The 26872-nt window shown below is 47.0% G+C and overlaps 1 protein-coding gene across 4 annotated transcripts in view; it reads right to left on the bottom strand.

The window, feature by feature from the left end:
* Positions 1-7405: 7405 nt before the first annotated feature.
* AMBRA1 (autophagy and beclin 1 regulator 1) overlaps positions 7406-26872 on the bottom strand; it is a 134879-nt gene continuing 115412 nt past the window's right edge. For all 4 annotated transcript variants that reach the window (XM_051621728.1, XM_051621730.1, XM_051621733.1 and 1 more), the window contains 3 exons: positions 18569-18661; positions 16683-16876; positions 7406-8991 (listed from right to left, as the gene is read on the bottom strand). In XM_051621728.1, coding sequence (XP_051477688.1) covers positions 8507-8991; positions 16683-16876; positions 18569-18661 — 772 coding nt within the window. In that variant the 3' untranslated portion in view covers positions 7406-8506. The remainder of the gene's footprint in view (positions 8992-16682; positions 16877-18568; positions 18662-26872) is intronic.

Here is a 26872-nt window from a genome sequence, read left to right as displayed (position 1 = left end):
CTCATGATGGGCATCAGGGCTGGCAACACCAGAGCAGGCCTATGAGGAGTGGGTCTGCCCAAGGGCAGCACTTTGGATGGACAACATGTCCCACCCCCATGGTGTGGGCAGGACACGGACAGTTGCAGCCTGGCTCTGCTCTCAGCCAGCAGAGCATGTGAATCTGCACCACCCTGGCACATCCCCACAGATGGCTCTGAGCCCTGACAGTCATCATCTCCAGACTGTCCTTCCATCAATCCCATTAACTGCATGGAAGGCAGTGCTCCTAGAAAGGGAAGCTCATGCTGATGAGTGTAAGATTCCTAAAAGTCGTGGAGTGGGGGTGGGAAGAGCAGGAGGACATTGCTAGAGAAAATAACCTGGTGGGGCTAAGGCATGGGGAGAGTAGCAAGGGACAGAAGCCTGGAGAAGCCCAGGGGGAGGAGTGCCTCATCCTGCTGAACCCACAGTGAGGGATTGCAAGGAGCAATTGAAGCCCAGACAGCACCGAGGCAAGGAGCAACATGCGGGACCTGGATGGGAATTTCACTTGCTGGTGTTTCGTGTCCCCTGGGGAGCTCAGCCACTCTGACCTTCTCCTGGCCACAGGTGGCAGTAGGCCTGTCTCCCTGCTGTGACCTACATTCTGCTTCCCCAAACACACAGCATTGCACTTAGCTGCATTAAACCCACAGAGTGCTGGATAGGGCTAATTTCCAACCAGGCTGTCAGGAAGTATTATGTCAAATACCTTACAGGAGCCTAAGCATATTATGCCAACACAGCTACCTTTGTCAACCAAATCTGAGGTCTCATCAAAAAAACAACGCCAGGTTTAGGCAGCCTCAGTGCCTCCAGAGCAAACTCATCTCCGGGGCTTCTCCTGGGTCACTGCACCCGAGTGCTGCTGACCACTCAGCCGGGGCTGCAGCTCTGCAGGGAGCATCCCAAGCCCCCATCCCAAGGTTGGCCTTTGCCTGCTGTGGCAGAGCTAGTGCCACCGCAGAGGAGCTCACAGAACTTTGAAATAAAGGGTCCCTATATGGGATCCTTGCTCCCAGTCTGTGAGTAGCCACTGGGGATGGAGCAGGTTGAGAAAGGCTGGGTGCAGGGCAGCACCTTGTGCTGGGCGAGAGCAGAGCTGGAAAAGAGGTTACTGCTGCCGCTGCATGCTCAGCTCTCCTTCTCACAGGCTGCACCCCATAGCCCAGGTTATCCCTATGTGTCACAAAACCACCTTGACCTTCCCAGCACTCCTTGTCGTTGCCAGCCACACCAGGTCCTGTAGCCCAAAAGCTGCTGTTTTGTGGCTGTGCTTGGTCCCCCCTCAGAAATGCAGCAGGACTAGTCTCAGTCCCTCCCTAAATAATTTTTTCAATTAGCGTTTGCCTTGATGCAGGTGATTAGCAAGGGGCTGCTGGCAGGGCTTCCTCAGGAACTTCTGCAGTGGGCAGACAGGTAAGTGCAGCCCTCCTTCCTGCCATAAGACTTAAACACTTCACTATCAGCCTCCCTGGTCACTGCCAGTCAGTCTTCATTAGCCCTTTTCCAAACCTGCCTGCAGCCAAAGCAGGGGTTGCAGCAGTGGGATGGAGTTGGCAGCGCTGCCCAGGCACCGAGCACAGGCAGGGGACTTCACTAAAGTGAGCAAATCCAGGGGCAATGACCCCCCAAGGAAAGGGCAGAGCCATGGCTGTGTCATCCTGGGGAGGTCTGACAAGGACCCCTGCAAAGGAGAGCAGCTGGGTTTGGATACCAGCCAGCAAAGCATGACAGGGCCCAGCAAAGGGCTCTGGCTCTCAGTGGTGCCTGGTCAGAAACCACCACCCTGGTGACGGGAACTCGTTCATCCCCCCCTTCAAAGCCTGCTGTGAAAACAAATAATCTGCAAATTAAAGTTTCCCTGCAATAGGGTGGCAGTGCCCTGTGCTGCACCAGAAGAGGGAGAGGAGCCCATCTGCTATCAGAGCCAGCCCCTGATCCTATCAGGATATTACTGTATTATTGAACTGGGGATTGAGGGATGGGTTTTAAAAGCTATAATGGTGTCAGGGGTCCAGCATTAAACTCCAGGAAGGGCCACAGATTCCCATGCCTTCCCTGCTCTGAAGCAGAAATTGCATGCCACAAAATTCCATGCATCAAATTAACCCAGGTTCATACACAAAAGCCATCAGTGGAGGGCTGTTTGCTGAGCACCAGCCGGGTGAGACAGCCCAGGAGAGCACCCTTGCCCTGGGGCACCTGTACCTTGGTTCAGATGCAGGATGGTAGAGCCCCAGCAGCAGGGGGCTGCTCTCCGGGAAGCACAGTGAGAGCCCCTGCCTGGGCACCCTCCTCTCCATCTGCAAATCAGCCCAGTGGCTGCTGGCCCAGAGCAGCCCCTGAGCCCACCACCACACACAGCAGCATGTGCTCATGGGAAGGGAGCAGACCTGGGCCCTGGCTCTGCTGCTCCATGCTCCGAGCAGGGGCATTTCTGGCAGGGCAGAGGCAGGACAGAAATGTGACATCTTGCTGCAGGTCTTCAATGCCAGGCAACCTGATCTAGGCTCAAAGAAAAAGGAGACTGCAACAATATAAGGTGGAGTTTGGTACTGACACCTCGTGCATGTTGGTAAGGGATGCTGGAGCTCATTTAAAACTCAGCAGTGAGCACTGGAGAGCACAAGCCCCATGGCCACCCTTGTGCCAGGCCCAATTCCCATTAGGAACTGGAAGCAGAATCCCTATCACTCCCTTTCCCTTCTTCTCTCTTCCTGATTTACTCACAACAGAGCAGCTACAGACCCCTCCTGTAACCCATCCTGGTGTCCTGTTTTTTTCCCAGGTGTTTAAGATTTCCCTCTCCCCAGCAGCTGCAAAGAGCAGTGCAGACACAAAGACATCATTTGCCATGCATGATGAGCAAAGCTCAGTGACAGGCACCTAACCTGGAGCTCTGCTGGTCTGCATGCACAGCATAGAGAAAGGGTTTGGGGAAAGCTGAAGCAGTGGTGTACCCATGGTACCCACCTGGATGGGAATATTGGCCTGGACATGTAGCCAAGCCTCAGAAATAGAAAGGACCAAGCCTAAATTACCAGGATGTCTCACATTCTTGCACAGTTTACACAGTCTGCTATTTACCCCAGCCTCTGTAAAGCTGGAGTTAGGAGCTCAGAGAGTAAAGGTGAAGGATCAGGGAGCCCCGGGTGTTTCATGAGCTTGGAAAGAGCAGGAAACTCCAGCATTCAACTCCACCAGCCAAGCTAGGCCAGGGCTGGACACAAGGACAGAGAGAGAAACCTCAGTGGTTGCCAAACCCACGTGCTAGCCTGGACTCAGTGTCCTGCCAGTCACAGCTGAAGCACAGGCTCAGTGGGGCAGCAGAGCTCAGCTGCAGCTCTCCACACACACATTGGTCCAGGTGCAGCAATGGGTCCTCCTGGAGACCTCAGTGTCTGGCTGCCTCTTTCAGCAGGGGCATTTGCTCACACCTTGCTGGGTTCACACCCTGCCTGTCCCACCAGGTCATCTGAGCTCGGCTCATGCAGAGCTTGGGCCCCCCCAGTCCCTTCCATGTGGCACCATTGAGCTGAAGAAGCCTGGTCCAAATCAGCAAGACCCTGGCACAGAGGCTGGATGCTCAGAGGCTGAACAACAGCACACTGCTTTTCAGATGGGAGGCAGAGGGGAAGCCTCATGGCACCCTCTCCAGGCTGCCAGCTCCTGGCTGAGAGGGAGCAGATGCCCAGTGCTGGTGTCCTGGGGAGGACAGCTACATCCCCACCAGCTTCTACTAGTGCTGCGTGCCAGCAACAACTGCTCAAAAGGCAAAACAAACAGGAGCTGGGGGAACTAACAGAGACCAGATGAGAGGTGCTTCTGTTTGAGACGCTGTAGGGAAAGAAATCCCCGCGCTGGCCGGAGTGCACCGAGCGGCTGAAACCAGCCTCCCACCTCCCACCCCAGCAGGAGCCATGGAGTGGCAGCAGGGTAGGGAGAAGAGAGGCCTCTGCTCCCACGGGCGAGGAGAAAGGGGCACCAGCACTAATTGGCAGGCAGAGGGTGGCAGCTGGAAACAAAAGGCTGCAGAACCTCCCTCCGGCCCCCTCGTGTGCCCAGGGCCCCCTCCAGGCAGAGGCGGCAGCAGCATGACATTTATGTGCTGCACACCAAGATCCCAATTAAAGGCGGATGGCTCGCATGCTGCATGCTTTAATTAACTTGCCTTTTTCTGTTGGAGAACAGCATCTCTGACAGATTGGGACCAAGCAGAGAGGACAGCTGCTCCCTGGCCAGCAGCCTGAGCCGCGGGCAGAGGGGCTGGCTATGGGGCTCAGGCACTGGTAGGGCCAGGGGAGAGACTTTCTGTGCATTCAGCTCTGCCCTGGTCCCTGCCCTCTCCTTCATGCCCAGCACAGCTCATGGCCATAATGCAGAGCTGGGGTCTCAGCATCAGCCAGCTACAGAGTCATCCCACAGACATCCCATGCCAGCTGCTTGTTGGTATGGGGTGGGACTTCCAGAGGGAGTCAAATAGAGGTGCTTGAAATGGAGCAAGAGGCCAGCAATGGAGAATGGGCAGAAAATGCAGAACACAGGGACAACTGAGTCTCATGACTTTGCTGTAGCTCCTGCCTTTGGCAACCCCCCAAGGAATCCCAGGTCTGTCCTCTGGGCACTGTTCACCAGCTGGTTTGGCCACAGGCCCAGAGGTGTAGGAGCATTCACTAGCCACAGCAGCACCTGTGCAGGTTAGGACTGCAAAAGATGAGTACAAATGCCCCCTTCCAGCACAGCAACTCCAGCATTACCTCCTCCTGCTGCCCCAGGCTTCTGGCATCTTCTCCCTTCCTAGCTAACCTAAATAAATCTTGTGTGTTCAGCTGTTCCCCTCCCCTTGCAGCTCATTAGAGCTTTTAGAGAACACTGGCTCTCCGGAACGGGACCAACCCACCATTAACCTCTTTCCACACCAAGATTTAGCTGTTACTTTTGACTCAGATTCCCACCTCAAGCAGCTGCCATCTCCAGGAGGACTCTATCCCTCAAATCTTCAGTTGACTAAGTTTCTTTAATAGCCTCTTGTGGGGACTTCATCAAAAGCCTTTTGAAAGCTAAATAAAATTATCTGCACTGCATTTCTCCTTTCCCCAGGATTTTATTAGCACATTTAAAGGCTCCTGACAGGCTAAGGGTGAGAGAAGCTTTTGGTTTTTAAGATTATTTCCTGCTCCTAAGCAGCAAAGCTCCCATTTTGCCTCCTAAATTGGGCCAGCAAGCATGCACGGCTCTGGTTTGGTTTCCTCAGGCAGCTCTTGTTGAATTTCCACATTGTTCCTGGCAGGGCATTTGCCTCAGCACTGCGTTATCACGCTGCAGTGAGCAGGTAAGAGCCCTGTGCTGCTGCCTGCCTCAGACACAGGCAAACCCACTGCCTCCTGCTTGGCACAGGGCTCCATGCCTCCGCTCAGCCTGTGGATTCAGGGATGCTGCTCAAGGGTACAGGTCAGCTCAGCCCTGTCTCAACCAGCCAAGGAAAACTGCTGAGCCAAACAGGACAGTCCAAGGCAGAGAGTTTAGTTCCCCAAGAAGGGTAGAGGGCATAAAAAATAAATAGCATTGGGGGGGGGAAATGTGAGTCCACTGCATTGAGTGTGCTGACTTTTCCTTCCCATCCTCCCTTTTCTCACTCACCCATCTCACTCCATCAGGTCTGAGGCATGGACAGAGACTGAGCTTAGCAGATTCTAGGTCTGAAACTCAAAAAAGAAAAGCACCACAAGAAGGCTCATCACTTTCTCTCCATACAAGCCAACTACCACTGAGAGCACCTGCTTAGTTGTGTGGCCACAGCAGATCATCTCCAGGGCATGTCCAAGGCAGCATCTGAAGATTAAGCCCACCCACACCCACTCTGCCCACTGTTCCTGCTTAAAGCCTGTATGAACACAGGAGTCAGGCTGCAGCTCTTACCAGCTTTCAGCCCAGAGCTGCAAAGCAGGCTAGGAGAAACAACAAAGCTGCATGCTGTGATCAGGCCTCCATCCTTACCTCCTCTGGAAGAGTTTCCTCTACAAGCCTCAAATGCAAAGCTGCTTTGCAGCTTCAGAGACATCTCAAGTCGATGTCAAAGGCAGCAGCTGTGGTTTGCTCCCACTCCCACTGGAGCTCACTTCTTGCTCTGCCACTCTCTCCAACAGGTGCAGGTCTGGACTAAGGGGAAGTCCCCAGCAGAGCAGGCTTCAGGCCTCTGCACAGCAGCCTGGCCAGGGTGCATGCCAGGTCTTTGAGAATCTGCCAACACTGGAGCGAGACATCCCAGAAGATCTTTCTCTAACCACAATGGAAATTTTTCCATAGGTAGTTTGGCTCTGGCTAGAGAAAGGGACATCTGTAAATGCTCTGCAAAACATCTACCAAAAATGGGCCTCAAGACTCTTCCAGGAATCATGCAGTGAGAGGGAAGAGGAGATGCCAGGCTGAGCTGAAGCAGAAGCAGGTTTTTTTTTCCAGGCTCTGTTTTCCTTTGTTCTCAAGCAGAGCAGTAAACAGCTCTGCCTAGACCTGCACCACCCTGTCTGCCCAAGTCTTCAGCTGAGACACAGCTCCTCCAGCTCCCAAGTGCCAGCACATCCTCCAGCCATTCCACAGGCAATAGAGGGATGCATGAAACCTTCCTCACCACACAAGGGAATCCCGTTTTTCAGGCTGCTCTCCTGTCAGATCAGGGATGTGGTTGGCTCAGGGCAGGTTTTAGAGCCTCATTAACACTCCACAACGAGGCCTGGCAGCAGCTGATTTGATTTAAGGTTCATTTCCAGGCTGTGATTTAAGAAAAGATTTGCTTAATGTTCTCTAACAGACTCTTCTGACTGGGAGCTTGAGTGCTACCTAATGACAGCCTTATTTATTGTAACGTCTTTGCAGGGCAAAGTCTAGAGGAGCTGGGCAGGGGTACAGCAGCTGCCAGCAGGTGCTCAGACAGCAGGGGAAGCAGAGAGCTGACACTGAGGTGTGTGTTCCTTCACTCAAGCAGCCAGATACTGCACCTCTTTCTGCACTGAGAGCTCAGCAGGACAGACCACGCTCTGCTTGCCCAAGATGGACAGTGCTGCACCTCTACACACCCTTTTAAGCAGAATAGGAGAAACGCTTCTTTTTCCCTCCTGCAGTATTTGAATGATGGGGAACACGAATGCCTGCTCACCTCCAAACTGGTCAAAAGGCAATTTATCATTAAGATTCCCAAATGCTCCTTCCTGTTTCCCAGTTTTGGGCTTCTTAGAACTCAAAAGCTGAGCCTGCTTTCCTCGTGGGAAGGGCCATGATCATCATCTGACATCTGTAAGCTAGTTTGAGCTTTAGAGCTGGATGTACCTACCCCAAGGCTGAACACAGAGACAACCATCACACAAATGAAGACAGTAGGTCAAGCAAGGGTTTGTCATATTTTAATGACATTGATCTTTGGTGTTTCCCTCGTTAGCACTCACGCTCTCCCTGTCCTTCCTCCACAAGCCTGCTAGGGATGGAGAGTTACAAACGAAAAGGAAAATCACATTGGAGACTAAAACCAAAATATCAGAGCCTTGATTTCTCCACTAGAAACTACATGTACAAGGTCAAGATTTCACATGCAACACCTTACATCACAGACCCATACCTCACACCCTGGCCTGGAGCTGAAAGACATTTCCTGACCCCTGCCAAGGAGGTGCAGCTCAGTCCTGGCACCATGAAACTACTGGGATGGCTCATTCATGTTAATATTGGCACAGCTTAGAACATCCTTGCATGAACTGCATCCTGACTAGAGAGAGCAGTAGCCCCCAGCCTGTCTATACAGCAGTTCTGCTTAAGCTCCTGCCAAGTACTAAACTAACTCTCTATAAAGGACAGATCCCCACCTGCAAGCAGATCCTGAGTCATGCAGGTTTTGGCAAAGCCCAGTTCTTCCCAGAAAAGACCCCGCACAGGCAGGATGGGTCTTGGAACACCATATTCTGAAGGGGGAAAAACAGTGCTGTGCCACAGAGCAGGACTGTGGCCTGGAAGACTTCTCCACTCCAGCAATGGAGCTGGAGCATCACACCCAGGTTTGTCCAGTAGGACTGCCTGTCTCCAGAAGGATGCTGCAGGTCCCCTTCCCTTTCTCCACTCTACTGATCAGCCCCTGAGCATAAAAGGGCAGGAAAGAGGAAAGCAAAGAAGTGTTACACTGACTGAATTGCAGGATTAGGGCTGAGCTCAGAAAACCCTATGGGGCCAAAAAATCTGCATGATGTGAAGCCAAGATAGTTCATATTCCTTTTAAAACTCTTCAGCAGTGGGAATGTGGGAAGTTAAGCACGCTTTCACCCCCGTGACTTCCCTTGCAGTCCTTACCCCTTCCCAGTCACCCAGGATAGAGAAGCCCTCTGAACCACCAGCATCCTGTCAGAGCCACACACCCCTACCTTTTCCAGTTCCTGGCCAGCTGTGAGGTACAGGTCTCTGCTGAGCAGTACAAGGGTAGCACCAACACACAACTCAATCTCTACCTGTTCCGTGACTCCCCACTGGTGCTGTCATTACTATAGAAGTTGGTACTGTCAGGAAGATGGTTATTATTAGTTAGGTCACTGTATTCAATTGGTCCCTCAGTGTCCATGGAGGACTGGGCCTGCTCTTGCAGGTCCCCAGCGCTCTGTCCTTCACTCCCGCCAGGGGCTGTCCGCGGGCTCAGGCCATGCTCTGACAGCTGCATAGACTCTGAAAGGATCCGTCCCTCCAGCTCAGCTGCCAGCTGCTGCGAGGTGGACTGCTGTGCTGATGTGCCCTCAGCTCCAGTGGACTCTGCACCAGTCTGAGAGCTGCGGTGGATCCGGTGGCTCACGATGATGTTGTTGCCAAAGCCGCCCATGGACGCCATGGTGGTGCTTTGCTCCCGCTGGACCACAGCAGTCATGCCACCTTCTGCCATCAGCCTTTGGATCCTACTCAGGGCATCTTCCCCACTGGCCCCGTATTCTGGACCTTCACCTGTAAAAGAAAGCAGAAGCAACTTCGGTGCACAAGGCAAGCTACAACACAAAGAGAAAGCATGCTGGGTAATGCATCACACAGTGAACATGTATGGGAACAGAAGATGTGTTCTGTTCCAGAGGGAGCTCAATGTTTCATTTCTGTAACTGTCAGGAAAAATCTTGGCCACTCCCACAGGCATCCCTCACAGACTTGCACATCCAAGCCTTGTAAAAGCAGCTCTTACCTAGCCATACAGGTGGGAAAAAACAGAGGAGTCAAAGAGGCAGTGTGTTTTCTCACAGCTTCAGAGACAGTCCAGTCAGTCCCACAGGGGCAGAAAGAAAAACCTCAGCTTGGACTGCAATAAACCAAACATTTCACCATGGTGCTAGAGCCCTGTGGCCTTTCCTACTTCATGTGTTCAAGAACACCTCAGATGACACGATGGCAATGTCTCTAGCATCAAAGGAGGACAAAGGCAGCTGGCCAAGAGCAGACAGCAACTACAGAACACAGTCTGTGTTTCCACATTATCTGTGACCAAGGAAAGATCAAGCGTGTAGGCTCCTGCTCCCTGTGATTGATCTCTTTTGAGGAATGCGAAAGACACTTTTTAATATCTAGAGTCTTTGTCTTGTCTATCTCTGAGCCTGTCCTTCACAATCAGGCTGTACTGAGCTCTGAGTGAACCACTGTAAGATGTCTTGATTGCTGAAGATTACTTTTGAAGAACAAAAACAGTTCGTGTAGGAGTTTAAATCCCCATGGCAGGAAGTCCAGCCCATTTTGGGAAAACGATCTGTAGTCATAAACTGCTACGATCATTCCACAGTGGGATCCTGGCGATTCTTATTAAAGAGATAAATCTAACTTTTGGCTCTATGAAGCTATCACAATGCTGATTAGAGGAGAGGAGAAAGCCATGAGTTCTCTTGGCACCAAGGAAATGAACACAAATGTCAACAAGGCTGATGTAGGCAGAAGATAAAACACAATAAAAAAAGCCACACTGACGACTGACTAGGAAGACAAAACCACTTGGGGCTATGGGGTGGAGATCATTTATCCAACATGAGAGCTAGGGTATTCAGCACAGTCTACACGATGCCACTGTAGAGGATATTTTTTTAAAAAGCAAGACAGTTAAAGCTGTTAGCATGTTGTGCAGTTGGTGACAGCTTATTCCCTTTCCTCATGGACTCAGTGGTACTTGATTTAAACACCACCAGCTTCCTCTTCTGCAAGGTACAGCTAATTTCATCTTCAAGCAAGCCTGTTGACATACTGCCCTGCTGTAGAAACACTATAGACATGGGGGGAAATTTAATTATCACAGGTAGAATATGTCCTTCTGCTAGAAACATAGTAAGCCTGCTATATCCACTATGCATTCAGCAGTTACCTAGCTTCTTGGTTAGAGCACAGAGACACAAGTAACCACATGAGAATCTGGAGCAGAGACTCAAGGAGTGAGCAAGAATACCCCCTGGGCAGAGCCTGACCCACAACACTAGCAGAGAAATCCTGTTCAGGATGCAGCTGATGCATGAACTAGGATGTGGCTGATGCAAGAAACAGGAACCTGGCTGACCAGCACCAAGACTGAGAACAGACAGAAGCAGCCATTAGACGGGAAAGTTCAGAGTGAAAAATATGCATGCCAAGGGATATTGAAGCATTAATCATAAGCAGAAGTCAAGTGAAAGGTTTGAGAAGTGTGGTTTTGATTCAGTCATCGCTTCCTTCTGAGGACAGTCATAAGCACCTTGCTACCAACCATCTGGCCAGGCCAGAAAGGAAGCTTCAGAAAGCCACGATGTGCAACCTGGCTTAGAGACATGCCAGGCAGCCCTGTCTACACAAGTTCTGAAACAGCAGGTACTGTGCTCTTGACAGATCACTTAATATAAACTATTCTAATATAGGAGCCTTGGAACAGTGAATCAGCAAGGATCCTCAGCCAATGCTCCTCAGCATTATGAACACATGCTTCACCAGAGGAGTCCATGCAGGCAGGGCACACCACAGCATCCCCTGCTCTTCCCTGCCCCTTAAAGACTGTGTGTCATGGCTGAATTTCCAGTTGAGGCAGCTGCTTGCTCAGAAAACAGGCATGGGCTGATGCTACAGCAGAAATCAGCAGGTCACACGCCTTCAGATTATGAGTGCAGGGATACAGCAGTGTTGGAAATTCCAGAAAGACAGCCTGTTGAGAGCCAGAAGCAAGTCTCACCATTCAAGCAGCCAACAAGCACCTCTGCTTTGGGGGCTGTCCTTCCCTTTCCCACCTCAGGTTTTGACAATGACTTTGGCTGACTGGTTCAGAGCAAAGCTTCCTGTGTGATTTACCTTGAGCTGAGCTACAGCACAGATTCACATACAGCTCATTTCTACTGCCTGGTGACTCCCACACACGCTCTTTCACCAGGCTGCCAATGCAGGCTATGTTAGCACTCAGTGCAACTGAAATGAGCTAACTTCCCTTTGGTGGAGCTTCAGAGTGTGCACACAGGCACTTATCAAAACAACAGCAATGCTGTAATCCCCACACCTCAAGACTGCAAGAAGTTTCAACTCATTGCAGTGACCAAACCCCATTCCCTACGCCAGTAACTGAACAAAAGCAGAATAGAGAGAAACCCCATTCTTGTGACACTTTTTTCAGACTCAAAAGGCATATCTAGAGCCTGAGCTTGTGCAAGATTAGGCCAAGTGACAGCACATCTACATCTCCATACCGATAGTGCAATTCCTCTTCTCTCATTTTATGCTCAAAACTACATTCTGATCTTCCAGGCTCTGTAAAATCCTTTATCTTAAGCACCAAGACTACTATTTAGGGTTAGAAAAACAGACAAACCTTACAGACAACTAGAGATAAAATCTAGAAAACAGCTAACCATCTCCAGCGTGTGAAGTACCAGTGTAAGCATAATACCTGTCAACTTGTCTTCCTTTTTGCTATTTTCAGCTTTCCTCTTTCTAAAACCAGCAGTAGTTAGTAGCCATGCTTGCAAACAAAAGTTCAAAATTAGAACTAAGAGTAAGCACTGGAATAATAGCTCTGAGGTGTGAGCTGACCCACTAATTCAGATGCTCAAAGATAAAAATATCAGCGTTTTAAAATGAATTCGCTCCTTGCATAAGAATAGGAAAGGGAGAATCACAGCACAGCATAACCAGCTATGAATAATCACATATCCCTAAGTGCCAGAAGAAATACTACCAGTCACTTTCCTCCCCGAGCTCAGAAGCATGTTCATACTTCCTTTCTGAGGTAGCTAATCAGAACAACTCCATACAACTCAGAAAAGACACAACAGCCTTCAATGTTAACATATTTCTTAGCAGTATCTTGGTGATTTGTATGAGTGAAACTTATTTTTGTAATGAGAGCTTAAAAGTAGCCCTCATAATTTAATCCCAAGAGAGCTAAGTACTTGGCATAGTTCACACAGTAAAGGCAAGTGTAGGACATGCTTCTAGAACCTGATTCTATTCTTTAGGTAGTGCTTTTCAGAGGGCTTTAAACCGAAAGTTGCAGTCCTATAGGACATATGACACACATTTTACAGATGGATGGGTAGATGAAAAGCTAAGAGATCTACCCACGTTTTTACTTGGAGAATGAGAGGCAGATCTGGAAGCTGATCCTTGGTGTCCTGATTCCCATTTCCACGCTAACCACACAAAAGTCACATCACATCTGACAAGAGCATTGCAAAAACACGTTCAGCGAACATAAACCAACAGGTTTCATTTTAGCATCCAGGAGGCTCAGCCAGGGACAGGGTTTTCCTGCACAGGCAGCCCCTGGCACACATTGCTAACGTCTCAGATGGAGTAAGTCACACCACATTGCAGGGACACTGACTCCACTTGGAAGTGCTCCTCAGGCATCCTCAGAATGCTTTGCTTACACTAGGAAAATGTTCACTTGCACATGCTGTATTTTCACTATTAACAGTTCAAACAGATTGAATCCCACAAATCCAAGCCTTCATTTTACAGCCCTTTTCCCCCTCAAAAGTATCTGCTGCAACCAGTGAAAGCAGATGGAGATGATGGAAATTTGTACTGTCTGATGAGAAACACTTCAACAAAATAGGTTAGAAGCTATTTATGGCATGACAGTAGTCAATACGTTGCTCCCCCAAAGACAACAGCAATCCACTGACAGACAGCAAGTCTTCTGATGGCTACAATTTCAGTAGTTTGTAGCACGTGCCTACTTGCACAACGAGCACTAAGGTAGATATCTGAATTTTAAGCCCCAAAGACATTCCAAATTATAGGAACTGAGATGACAATTCTCTTTCAGTTATTTCCATAGATTTTTCTGAGTGAGGGTTATTTTTTTCTTTTTAAACAACTGGATTACCTGAAAGATGTATTGATTTATTGTCAATAGCCAGGGGACAGCATGGGTGCACAATCAAACAAGTGCCCTGCAGCTCTGCAGGGGTCCCTCTCCCTCAACCTGAAGCACCTTTTGCACACTTGAAGTCCCTGACAGTTACTGCCACTTGCACCCTACTCCACAGATGGCTGGTTCAGCTGACAGCCTGAACAAGTGGCAGCCACAGCCTGACCCAGTCTGGACTAGGAATTACAATTTCTAAAGGTTAAAGCTTTGGGCCATTAAATTTTCTGGGGAATTTTTTTTAAAGTGAGTTTTAATTTGCCAGTTGAATACACATCCATCCCCCATCATGTCTGACCATTCGCAGGGGAAAGCACAGCACAGTGTAACTCCCAAAAGTTTAAAGTGCCTCTAATTTAAAGTGCCTCAAAGTTACAACTCCATCACTATTTCTACTATGCCTGTCAGCTTACAAGAAAGCAGGAGACCACCGAAACACTGTTCTAGGCATTTCTTGGTACCTGTTCTAGCTTTTTCCTCAATGTTAGCTTCCTTTGGTTTATGTGTGGCTTGGGAGCAGAGTTCACAAGGCAGCTATCAACTGCTGCAATACAAAGAGGTACAGACATGAGAGGGAATAATTTCTAATAAAGTCATCGTATACTCATTCCTCCAAAGGAGGTAGAAAGATAATCAAAACAGCAAAGTCCCCGCAGAGCTTTGCATGAGAAAAGGAAACTATTTATACCCACACAGTGCCTAATTAGATTTCTGATGCAATTCTGCATAGTTTTTGGGTTTTTTTGGTACAGTAAGCACATATCTGCAAGAGGTGCCCTGAGCCAGAATTCCCCACAATGGTGGGGCTGACAGGGACAGGGACAGAAACCCACTCTCAAAGGGAGCACTAGCTTTTATTTCTCTTTTTTCAAGAGGTTTTTTTTGTTTGGTCCCCTCTCACCACGACAAGGTGATAACTATAACACTTCCCTTTAAATTACTCAGAATCTGATTTATCCATTCTACTGCTGATAATACCGTTGAGCTTTTACGTAGTGATTTACATCTTCAAAGCCCCATACAAAACACTAATTAATCTTCACAGCCCCTGGTGTACTGTACTATGGAAAGATTTATTCCCATTTGGTAGATGATTAATAATTCACCCTAGGTCACACATCAAGTTGCTGGCGGCATATTTTTTCCTTTTCTTTACTTTTTTTTTTTTCTTCATGTCACTGACATCTTCTAGATCCTGCTATTAGGAAACAGTGTTTCCCTTTCAACAGGCAAAGAGTTATGGTAGATGGTGGGCAAATTAACAATGAGAAAAGCAGCTCAGCATCTAATCTAGCCTGCCTGAACACACTGGATGAACATCACAAGAGCTTATGATGCTGGAAAAACAGTAACCTTAACGTCACAAGTGGCATGACGGAGCTCAAGTGTAATGTGTATCACAAAGACTCCTGGATGAACCAGACCACCATTTTCAGCAGCTGAAAATTTGTCCTTCTGATTCATGACGGATCCTTGTACCATTCCTCTGTCATGGACTACAGTTGTTTTTTTTTATCCTATACACTCCCAATAGTTAATTTCTTGATTGCTCCCTGTTTTGAGCTGCTCTTGAGACCTTTGCACAGGAATTTCCACTGAGGATGCAACTGGCCTAAGAACTGATCAACTACAGGGTAAGGCCAGTTGGCCCATGTCCAGCACATGCATCTGTACTGAAATAATTCATTCGTTCTAAAGATCCTTATATAAGAGACAGAAGCGTGAAAGCCCATTTTGCAGGTGAGGCCGCTTGCAAGGGGCAAGCAATAAGTCAGCATCTGAGCCAGAAGTCACACCAGATGTGGAACCTGCTGATCTTTCAAGCTAGAAAGGGAGACAGAGAAGTCTCTGTCCTAGGCTTGTTAGTTACATTCCTTTTCTTCCAAATGCTACAAACCTTGTTGTTTTTTTTTTTGTAGAGATATCCTGCACAAGACACTCTAAAGGACAATCCTTCCCCATCTCATTAATGGTCTAGGAAAACTATGATCTAGATCTGAAAGTTGAAAGTTTAATTAGAAAGAATGAGATAACGAAATCTTCAGATGATTGCAGAAGACCAGAAGAGAGAAGCAGCACTGGAGAAGCTGCACTTTTTTGACAGAGCAGAGAAAGACCCCCTTGCATGCCCTTGATGCAAGAAGGTCCCACATTGTACCTTGCTTTCACTCTGTGTACCATATTCAGTGAAAGTACAAGTTTCCACAAGTTCAGTGCTTGTCCAGACATCCTGTGTTCCAACCTTATTCACAACCCCTCAGCTGTACTAACATTCCAGGGGAGTTACCTCAGCTCCACTGAGATAAGCAGATAGGAAACCCCACAGGTCAGGAATTTGCCACTTAACTTTCAACAGAAGACCTGAGATCAGAGAAACAAAACCTTACCACACATACTGGACACTACACAGCAGAAACTGTGGAAGAGTTGAGTAACTAAAAGCATCTTTCAAGCTGACAGAGCACAAGCAAGCTTAAGGGCATAAACAGGCATGTCATGGGATGCCTCTCAAAGCCAAGTGGGTTAATCATGAACCAGCAACTTCAAAGCTGACCCCTTGATATTTTTTTTCTGTCTTTCCTATGTGTATACCACACACCTCCTTACTAGCTAAGAATTCAGAGTTGGATTCAAGCACAATGCTACAGAATAGAGTCAAGAAGCCTGGACAAAATAATCATGTTTTCAAAAGACCAGTGACTTTATAATCATACAGGAATTGCAAATCATCTGCTTACAGCTTTTTACATTTGGGGAAGCTTCCCTCGACTGGAAAACACTACAGACGTTTAATAGCTGAGCTGGACAGTCATCACAGATTTAATCAATCAGACTAAACAAAATACTCAAACCTGCTTTGTGAGAAGTTACTTTCAGTATTTTACAGTATTTCACAATATTGTAAAACCTGCACAGGATGAAGGACCAAGCTAAACTATAACACAGAGGTAGAAAGGATAATTCCTAACAGTTGGCAACCTTACTGATGGCTAGAGTTCAGGAGATTTTATGAGGACTGATGCAAGTACAGCTGATTCTAAAAAGACAGAATGATTGGGAGAAGAGTTAATTTTTGCTTTCTAAAAGCATGTGAAAAAGACAACTTTTCTGTTCATATGGACAGAGATTCACTCTCCTGATCATCTTGGCCTGGCTGAAGGCAAATTAGGCTGAAGAAATCTTTGCTGAAGAGATAACAGGACCGTCGAAATGCATTAACAGGATGTGGAAACTCCTCACTCACCAGATAAGCTGTCAGATAAATCATTGCTTGAGCTCCTACCTTCCCCAGTCCCTGCAGAGGTGGATTCCTGCTCCTGCACTTCCCTCTCTGTCTGAGTCTCGGCATTCTGCAGCTGAGGCGCCAAGGTCTGGGTACCCTGCGAAGTCACGGATGTGGGGGGGTTTCGGGGTTGCAGGCCTATGGCATTCATCAGGCCCATGTCCCTGTCTGTCCTCCATGTGGCTCTGCTGGTTCTGAAAAGAGAGAAAAACAAGTAAGACCAGAAGCACTGGGGGCAACATGCACCAGCAAGACTGAAGCATCCACCTGAGCCTCCTGTTGCCTCCACTCCAACCAGGCACCTGCTAGCCCCTGTGCAGATGGGGCTGGAGGGGACTGTGACCTGCACTTATTGACACGCACACAGACACCCATCTCCAGCCTCAGCTGGCTGGACTCTTGAGTTTTAAAGCCAACAGAGTCTCATAGTCCACTCACCCTTCCACAGAAGCAGCATGTCTGACAGGCATAGATAGGTATCTCTGCAGCATCACTAAGGCTGCAGAACAACTCTCTCTCAGGGTCACTGAGCTGAGTATGCAACAGGACATGCAGCGCAGGACAATAAACACACACAGCCTTCCTCTGCACGTCAGCTGGGCGGTTTTAACTCAGCCTGTATCCCTTCCCTCCTCTGGACCTCCTAGTTTGTCAGCATCGCACATGAATGCACTCTAGCAGGCATTTCTGCTCGTTCCAGTCGGACAAGAGAAATTCCCTGTTCTCAAAACAAAACAACAGGAACCACCTCATGGCTCATTAGCTTCCCAGAATAAAACAGCTGAATTGTATGATGCTACAAGAACTGAATCTTGACTATGCTTGGATGTTCCTTCCAAAACTGACCTCTGGCTTTAAGTGCTGCGAATGGTAAAGAGATTATAGGAAAGACTCCTACATTCACAAGTTTTTTCCATAAGGTTTAGCAACCTGCCACACTTCTCTTGCTCTCTCTTTGAGCTAGTTCACTGTTGAGCAGTATTTCTGCCTTCAGACCTCTCCTAAGCCCATCATGTAAGACTGACAGGTGCTGCCAGAAAACATGAGTAGTGGCAATATAGAATTATAGAATAGTTTGGGGTGGAATGGACATTTAAGATCATCTGTTTCCAAAACCCCTGCATGAGCAGGAACATACCCACTCATATGGCAGAGTAAAGAATCTTTACTGCTTATTTTTACCCTCAATCAAACCAAGTCTACAGGACAGCACAGACACTACCCTGTACAACGGCTCATAATTTCCTTGGGATCCTGGAGCTCACAGTTCAGAAACAAGACTGTCACCCTCTTGCTGAAAACATCTGGCTTACAGAGGAGTAGTCCTCACTGGGGCAAGAAGCAAGGAACTGCAGAGTTATCCTTGTGTTTAGAATAACTAATGTGTGCATCACCAGACAGACTGGATGAAGCAGCCAATAGGGCTGTCAGGGATCTAGCTTTATTTTTAGAGTTTATTGCTGAGAAACAAATGTCCCATAATCAGAAACTCAAGGAATGAAAATCAGTCACCAGGGCCACCCAATGGATTTACACTTATCTCTTGTGAAACCCCCCATTCTTCAGTTATCCTCCAATGGCCACTTAATTTGCATCGTGTTTTTGATCAAGCCCCATGTGCTCCTCCCACAGCTTGCTCACAGATGTTACCGACGCCATGGATGACACATGTACTTCACCATCACTGGCAGTACTTTTGGGCACTGAATGTCACTTGCTGGAAGCAGGCCAGGTGACCCAACTGGGCAGTGTCAAAGGAGGTGGGGGAGGAGAAATTGCATATTTAATGCTACCAGTGCTAAGGCAACAAAGAAGAAGTGGTGCTGTCAGATGTAACGAAAGCAGCAGGAAGGGTCAGGTCTCTCACCCACACCAAGGAGACTCACCCAGGCCGCTCAGTGTTCCTGCTGCTGGAATGCACAGTGAAGACGTTCTCATTCAGCTGGTCCCAGTGGTACTCAACTCCAGAGTTTAAGGCCCTTGAAAAACCAAAGAAGGAAAAACTATTAGCATGACAGGACACCATTCCAGCCAGCCCACATTACAGACCCACAACAAGAAGGACCGTGTTGATTCCTGCCCTAGGGAAACTGCAGATCTAGCTCAGTTCACATTTTTTGTTAAAAGGGCTCATCACCATAAACAGTCTTGCAAACACAGAGTGCTGTATTTCCCAGACTGCTCTGGAATATTCCATTCATTTCAATTCAGTCTTAGCAGTGAGGCACAGGAACAGAAGCAGAGAGATTTCAGGAAATGAAGACATAAAACTGTGTGTATAAAATCAAGTTACCCTAACTCCAAATGACTAAACAAAGAATTGGAATGGGAAGGCCAATTCTCTCTGTGGTGCCTGCCAGCATTTCCTGCACTAGGTAATGCTAAGTAAAACACTGCTTTTAGTCAACATTCAGCTTCCTCACAAACAGTTCTCATTCTACCTATAAATAAATCTCTATACAGTCCTCTCACTGACAGTCACTGTGGAGCACAGGCAGATGGAGAGGATATTTGAGTTTGTGCTGGATCAACTATGTATGTGCCCAAAAAGTCCAAAACGTAAATTTTACTGCTAATGCTACTAAGCTTAACAGAACAACCAATGCTATGGCAACCTTTCACAGTGCAGTTCTCCAAAAGACATGCAAAGTCAGGGCTGGCTAATCAAAACCAAACTAAACAACTATAACCATAATGCTGTTAGTGTGTCTCACACTGTTTCTAAGGTCTGACAGCTCTTAGACTGGAAAAGGATAAGAATGAATCCAGCTTAACTCCGAGCCATACAGACGTTTCAGAGAACAGGCACACAACTGTGCAGTCCAAGGCAGTATGGAGATCTCCCACCTACTGCTGTGTCCCACCTCCAGAAGCACTATAGGCTGCATTACCATGGAAGAGACTTTCTGTACAGTGTTTTGACATGCCATGCTGACACAACAGCTTGCCTGGGGGGGTTTGAAATGGTGCTGTGTACCACCACATGGTTGCTGGATTGCAGACACCTGACGGTGCTAGGTGGAGAGTTACAACAGTGCTGTGTCATAGTCATCACAAGCTGAGTGAAAAAAAAAATCGCAGCTGAAGACCTGGACTTGGATCACACTGCAGGCAGCCCCAGAGCATGAATTAAGGATAGTCCTATAATCTGAAGGAAGGACTCCAGACAAGTAGTTGGTAGCTGCTTATGGCTCTGGCCCAAAATGGTGTTTTACATACACATAAAAGCTGTTGTCCCTGTAATGAGGTGCCTCAGCATAACCAACAGGAACCCCAGCTTCAAGGACGCTGCAGGTCAGAGCTGTTGCAAAGGGAGAGCTGTGTGTGCTGGAGGCCTGGGGATAGGCTGTGGGGGTGACAGCACCCCAGGTTGGGACCAAGGGTGAAAGCTGGAGAAAATCAGGTCAACAAAACCACACATGGAGTCTACAGGAAGTAATCACTCATCCCTACTTTTTCTGCTGAGCTAGCTGTCCCATTGCAGCACAGGGCTAAGTCTCAGTATATTAGGCAGTGGATGTTTTTAGTGACAGGCTATCATATGTCAATAAACTCTGAAGCCTTTGTAAATCAGCATCTCCCTGGCAGCTGCCCTCACTGGGTGACACTTTGCTGTCAGCAAAGTAGCACACTCCCTACACAAGTGAGACGTTCTGACTTAGTAGTCAAAATTTCCATTAAAAAGTCTAGTTTGTTTGGTATCTGCAGCTACTACACAACAGACCTAAACTGACCCATGCTGTTCTCCTCTTTCCAAAGTTCTTCATGCTTTCCCAAGTGTAGGCATGGTCCCCATAGCCACCTACATGATTAGTATTCCCTGCCAAGGTGCTCTTTGTACCCTACTTCTTTCAGCCACCTTGCCAACTCCCAAGACAAGAAACTAGAAGACTACAAAGCCTTCCCTAGGCCAAAATGTGAGCTGGCAGTAGTGTTTCCTCTCTTTCCCCAAACACCATGTACTATATGGGAAGCTCAGCTCCTGCGCATGCGCGCACACACACTTCTTTGGGTCTGATTCATCTCCCTTCTACAAAAGCACCATGGTACCAAGCAGACATGCAGCACACCAGGTTAAAAACTCCCATCCCTGCTCCTACCTATTCTGCAGAGGCTCACTACTGTACAGCCAGGTTGTTTGACAGGAAAGTTCGTTGTAACTCCATGCAGTGAATTTGCGCCTTTCCCTGCACAGTGAGATCAATAGCCATTCCATTTAATACATTACTTCCCACATTGGTTTTAAATGCTGCTATTTATCAATGGAGTTTCACTGCCAGGGTCCTATTAGCTACTCATTTACTACCAGAGAATCCAGGACTTTGCTTTCCTTTCCCAGAAGGACAACCTGTAGCAGCTGGTGCTACTGCTGCTGTTGCTGACTCTGGGAACACTGATGAACAGGCTTAAGCCAAGGTCTCTAGACATAGCCACAATGGGAGTTCAACATCTTCAGCACCACTTTAATCTGGCTTTTTAGTCTGGACTGAGCATGTCTTCCTGCAGGGCCAAAAAAGTGGCTCAGAATAAGCAGCTGGCACTCTACTGCAGCAGTAAGCATCCTCACTGCTACCTTTCAGCAGACTCTTCCTTTTGCCAGCTAACCAACTTACCCTCTTCCAACTCCCCCCTCTTGCAAAAGACTTCCAGCGATAAATCCCTCAGCACAATCTTTGTTCTCTCTGCATGTTCTCTCTCATCTGCATCTCTCTGACCTGAAACCCACATCTGCCTTTCCACAGGCAATATCCAGCTTGCTCCCAATCTTTGGATGACTGATTGAAGCTACAGGAGATATGTTTCAGACAGCATCACTGCATCAAGGTTCAGTGAGGAAAGCAAATACCTGAATTTAATGGAGGGAATTGATTTGGCACTATCTTTTATATGAAGATCACAATTTTCTTTCTTAATAAGCAAAGACTTCACCAAAGAAATACTGCTATTGCATGGGTTAAGTGACAGTTGCCTGCATTAGAAACTTGGTCATATGATTGCACGTTAAACCAATTTAAGTACACAACAAGATGTGTGTGACAACCACAATTACCTTAGTTTAAATCAGATTTTCAATTAAGTTTAAAGATTTGCTCTGGCTTAACCACACCCATCTAAAACAGTGCCACCTCCCTTTTCAGAAAGCCTAAAGGTTTTTAAGTCCCATTGCAAAGTATTGCTTGAATTTTGTAAATTAGCAAGCCCTGAACAGTACGTTTCCCAGGAGATTTGCAAATCAAGGCCTGACTATTCATTTCACAGCAGCAGAGCTAACACTGGAGAAATGAATATTTTCCAGGTAATGTAAGCATTTAACTTTTGCTCCATCAAACTCTAAACATGGAAATGCTGGAAGCACTTCACATTTTCCAAGGCCTAGGGTAGAAGCTCTATGCACCATGGAGGATGTTTCCACTTGGATGTGGATGCAATAAGGAGGACATTTGTTGCCCAGGGCTTCAGGGTGAAAAATTGCAATTCTCCATGCTGCGTCAGTCATGGACAGTGAAGTCCACTTAGTCAAGTTCTTACTTTCTTCCTTTTTATGGCTGTCACTAAGCTCTCTAAGCCCTCCCTGGAAATTTCCATTAGCTTTGTTAAATGCAGAGCTGCTCATAGCCTGGCTTTCCCAGCAGGGATCTGTTCTGAGATGGACTTTTCCTTCATGTCTGTGTCCAACTCACATTATTAACAAGCTTGGAGAGGATGAAGGGCACAGACTTGTATGCTTTGCTGAAACTTGAATAAGGAATTGGAGAGGAGCCTTTTAAGAACCAACAACTTAGGCAGCACAGTTTCTCTCTGCAAGGAGGTATTACCTACACAGTATCCTGCTGAAGAAACACAGAGCAAGCTCCAGGAATCAATGACAAAGCTATTGATATGTGTCAAGAAAGCTGAAATACAATTTACTGCATTGGTTTAACCAGTATTTTAAAAGTAAATCAATAAAGCCCAGTTCAGCACAGACATCTGGGTAACTCCCCAGATGGCATATCCAAAACTGGGAGTTGAGGAGAGATTAGGACAAAAGTTCCCCAACTCCACCACAACAATACAGCTCAGGAGAAAGATGGCAAGACAAAAATCCATAAATTGCAAGTAGGGTATGTATGCCCAGGAAGGCATAAACAGCACTTACTGTCTTCTCACTTAAACCATCCCCAGTACTGAAGAAGGCAGCAGCAATGGGCAAATGCACTACTCTCCTTCTTCAAATCCTGCCACACAGAATGGCTCCACAGTAGCACACTTGTCTGCTACAACACTGAATTAAATTTTGATTAAGACATTGCTGCCTGTAATCCCATCTAAAAACATGAGCACAATTCCATTACTAGAATGAAGATTGTGGCAAGCCCAACATGGAGAATACTAGCTGCAGAGTGATACCATGCAGCATGCAGCCAGGTGAATGTCTGATTTCATGCTACCAAGGTTTGGTTTCTCCACAAATGAAATTACTCTTTAAAGCTGATTTCTCAAATATTCTTTCTATTCAAGATCATCAAGAGCAAGCGCACAAAACCTGGTTAGTTTATAATGGATTTGAATTCCCCATGATGCGCTTTCTTTCCTTTGTGCAAACTTAAACCACTCAAACTGTATCAAGGAGACAGAGAGAGCTACAGAAAACAAAGTGACACTATGCTGAGGAACAAGAATCCATTGTCCTGGTTTGTGAAGGAAGAAGCAGCACGCAGTATCTCACAAAATGCAGTGCTCGGCCAGATTCCAGATGCATCCTTGTCAGCAGCTCATTATCTCTTCTGCTAGTGTGTGATGATCAGCACAGTAAGCCCACCCCTGGCTCCCATGATTAGCTAGGCAACGGTATTGTCAGTACAAGGCAAAGTTTGGCACTCCCAGCAGCTGCCTGGATAGGAAAACAATCATTTCTAACACCCTACTTCATAAATATTTCGCTTCCTGTGCAGGCAATGAGCCACGTGCAGAAAAAAATCAAAGTGAAAATTTGCTGCAGTACAAACTCTATGGAACCAGCAAAGAGGATTCCTGGAGCAGCTCTGCTGGGCAGTAACTCCCTTTGACCAACAAAGAGGTGGCAGCTTCACCAGCATCAGCCTATTTCAGAGCACACCCTTGGACTACAGCCCATGTATGACTAGCCAGAAGAAGAGGATGAGACCAAGTATATGAATTCTTAGCAAGGTAAGTTGGAAGAACAGAAGTTCTGCAGTTTACCATTAACAACCACACAGACACTTAAGTTATGTATGAAATTATCCTACTCATCACATTCAGAGGACAATGGAAAGACCACCCCTTCTCCACAAATAGCAGCAGGTGCATTTTTACTCCCTATACTGATACAGCCCACTAATTTTCCAGAATCCTGCAAGCTTTGCCTGGCTTAGAACTAGTAACCATGCAGAAACACATCCTGACACATATTTGAATTGCCAAAGGTGCAGCAGAAGCAGGACAGCAAGCAGCTTGGTGCATCTGGTGGCCATGTGCCTGCTTCAGGGAGGATGGCAACTCAGCTCAGAACACTATGCAAGATGACTGGCCCTGTTTATTTGATTGCATAGTCCTGCTGGCTAGGTTAAATATTAGGAAGAGGCTCTATTCAAGCTCATACCATTTAAATGAAGCCAGCCTCACACATTTGGAGGCATCAGTAGGTAAGACACTTCTCTGTCTCAACAGCTTGAACAAGCACAAGTTTGTTCTGCCCACCACTAGGCAACTAAAGTTGGATACAATCCATGTTCTTAAGGCCAGTGGGCAAGATTTAGATAGAAGGCACATCTCTAACAATCATCCTCTCTGGGCAAAAATGTGGTATCTCAGCTAAGGAAGGGAGTTGTCAGTCAGCTAAGCTGTTAGATACCTCAAGGAAAGAGAGCAGAGGGATTAACACAGTAGTAATGAGCCAAACAAAATTATTTCTTCTGACAGTTTCTTCTGGAGTCAGCATTTGTAACCTGCTTACAGTTTGTGTGTAGGAGATGAGCAGACTCATGAGTTGAAATGGAGGACATACAAACAGCATAAGAAGAACATCTTATGTTTCCAGGGAGAAAGTCTTAAATTAAGACTCAGTATTCCAACACATTCAACAGGAGTGATAAATGGAAAATAAGCACCAAGCCAATGTCAGAGAAGAAGGAGAGAGGTTTTTTTTATGAAAGTCTGGGTGTTTGATTATCTTGGGACTCAACTAGAAATACTGAGGTTGAGAGCACTGCCTTTAGGGACTCAAAGCTACAAAGCAAAACATGTTGATAATAAGGACAAGAGAAGCCCCTCACAGCCTTCATGCCAATATCAGTTATTCTGCAGAAATACCACAACAGCATTTTTTAAAATCAGCATTTCCCAGAGCTTTTTTTACACCACTCTCAGCACGACATACTAAGTTGTAACTTGCACCTGAGAGAGTCAGGGGAAACTTCTTAGTACCAAACGTGACTTCTGCACTGCTGATGTTGAAAGTAGACATCAGCTACTTTGACATTTAGAAAAGACATATCCCAGTTAGGAGAAAAAAAAATAATCGCATGTTTATGTGAATAAGAACATACCATCCAGGTCAAATAGCCTGCAATAAACAAGGCAGAAATAAGAATTTCCTGAATTTTCACCAATTTTCTATTCACTCAAAATCTTGCCAATATTCACTTGTCTGGCTCCAACCACACTAAGTAGCAGGTAAGGATCCTGCTACTGGAATCATAGAATGGTTTGGGTTGGAAGGGACCTTAAAGATAATCTAGTTCAAACTCCCCTGCATGGGCAGAAACACCTCTCACTAGACCAGCTTGCTCTAAGCCCCATACAACCTGCCTTTGAACACTTCCAGGCAGGGGGCATCCACAACCGCCCCGGGTAAGCTGTTCCAGTGTCTCACCATCCTCACACTAAAGATTTTCTTCCTGATCTCCAGCCTAAATCTCCCCTCTTCCAATTTAAAACCATTCCCCCTTGTCCTATCACTACACATCCTTGTGCAAAGTCCCTTCCCATCTTTCCTGTAGGCCCCTTCAGATACTGGAAGGCCACTATAAGGTCTTCCCGGAGCCTTCTCTTCTCCAGGTTGAACAACCTCAACTCTCTCAGCCTGTCTTTGTAGCAGAGGTTCTCCAGCCCTTTGATCATCTTTGTGGCCCTTCTCTGGACTCAATCCAACAGCTCTATGTCCTTCTTGTGTTGGGGGCTCCACAACTGGACACAGTACTCCAGGTGGGGTCTCATGAGAGTAGCGTAGATGGGGAGAATCACCTCCCCTAACACCCCAGTCATGCTTCTTTTGATACAGTTGGCTTTCTGGGCTGCAAGCACACGTTGCTGGCTTATGTTGAGCTTCTCATCAACCAACACCCCCAAGTCCTTTTCCTCAGGGCTGATCTCAATCCATTCTCCACCCAACCTGTAATTGTGCTTAGATTGCCCCAACCCAGGTGCAGGACCTTGCACTTGGCCTTATTAAACTTCATGAGGTTGGTATGGGCCCACCTCTCAAGCCTGTCAAGGTACCTCTGGATGGCTTCCCTTCCCTCCAGCATGTTGTCCACACCACACAGCTTGGTGTCATCAGCAAACTTGCAGAGGCTGCACTCCATTCCACTGTCCATGTCACCAAAGATGTTAAACAGTACCAGTCCCAATATCGACCCTTGGGGAACTCCACTCGTCTCCATTTGGACATTGAGTTGTTGACCACTACTCTTCTGAGTGCAACCATCCAGCCAATTCCTTACTCACTGAGTGCTCCATCCATTGAATCCTTACCTTTCAAATTTAGAGAGCAGGATGTCATGTGGGACAGTGCTGAATGCTTTGCACAAGTACAGGTGCATGAAGGTAAACTCCAGGAAGGTAAATAACCAATTCCAGAAGGCAAAGTTTTAAGTTCATTGAATAAGAATAATTAGCTTGGTATCACCTGAAACCAAGCTCTAAAGATGGATAACTTGCCTAAAGTCCTCTAAAAAACTAAAGGCTTGTTAAACGCTTAAAGTGATTACAAGCAGACTACACTCCAAATAAGCTTTGAACCCTCACAATATCTTAAGCTGTTTATGATCTATCAGCTCTTCCAGTGGCTTAGACAATTTAGGATGTTAGGAGCCTTTGAGGGAGTGTAAATTGCTTAAGCCTTCTAAGGACTTAAACATCTTAAACAGCTACAAGTCTCGAAAGCCAAAGTCACTCTTTAGTTCTCT

Source organism: Apus apus, chromosome 5 (assembly GCF_020740795.1).
Source record: "Apus apus isolate bApuApu2 chromosome 5, bApuApu2.pri.cur, whole genome shotgun sequence".
Classification (NCBI taxonomy): Eukaryota; Metazoa; Chordata; class Aves; order Apodiformes; family Apodidae; genus Apus; species Apus apus.
Note: the sequence above shows the minus strand (reverse complement) of the source record. Positions and strands in the feature narration are given on the sequence as shown.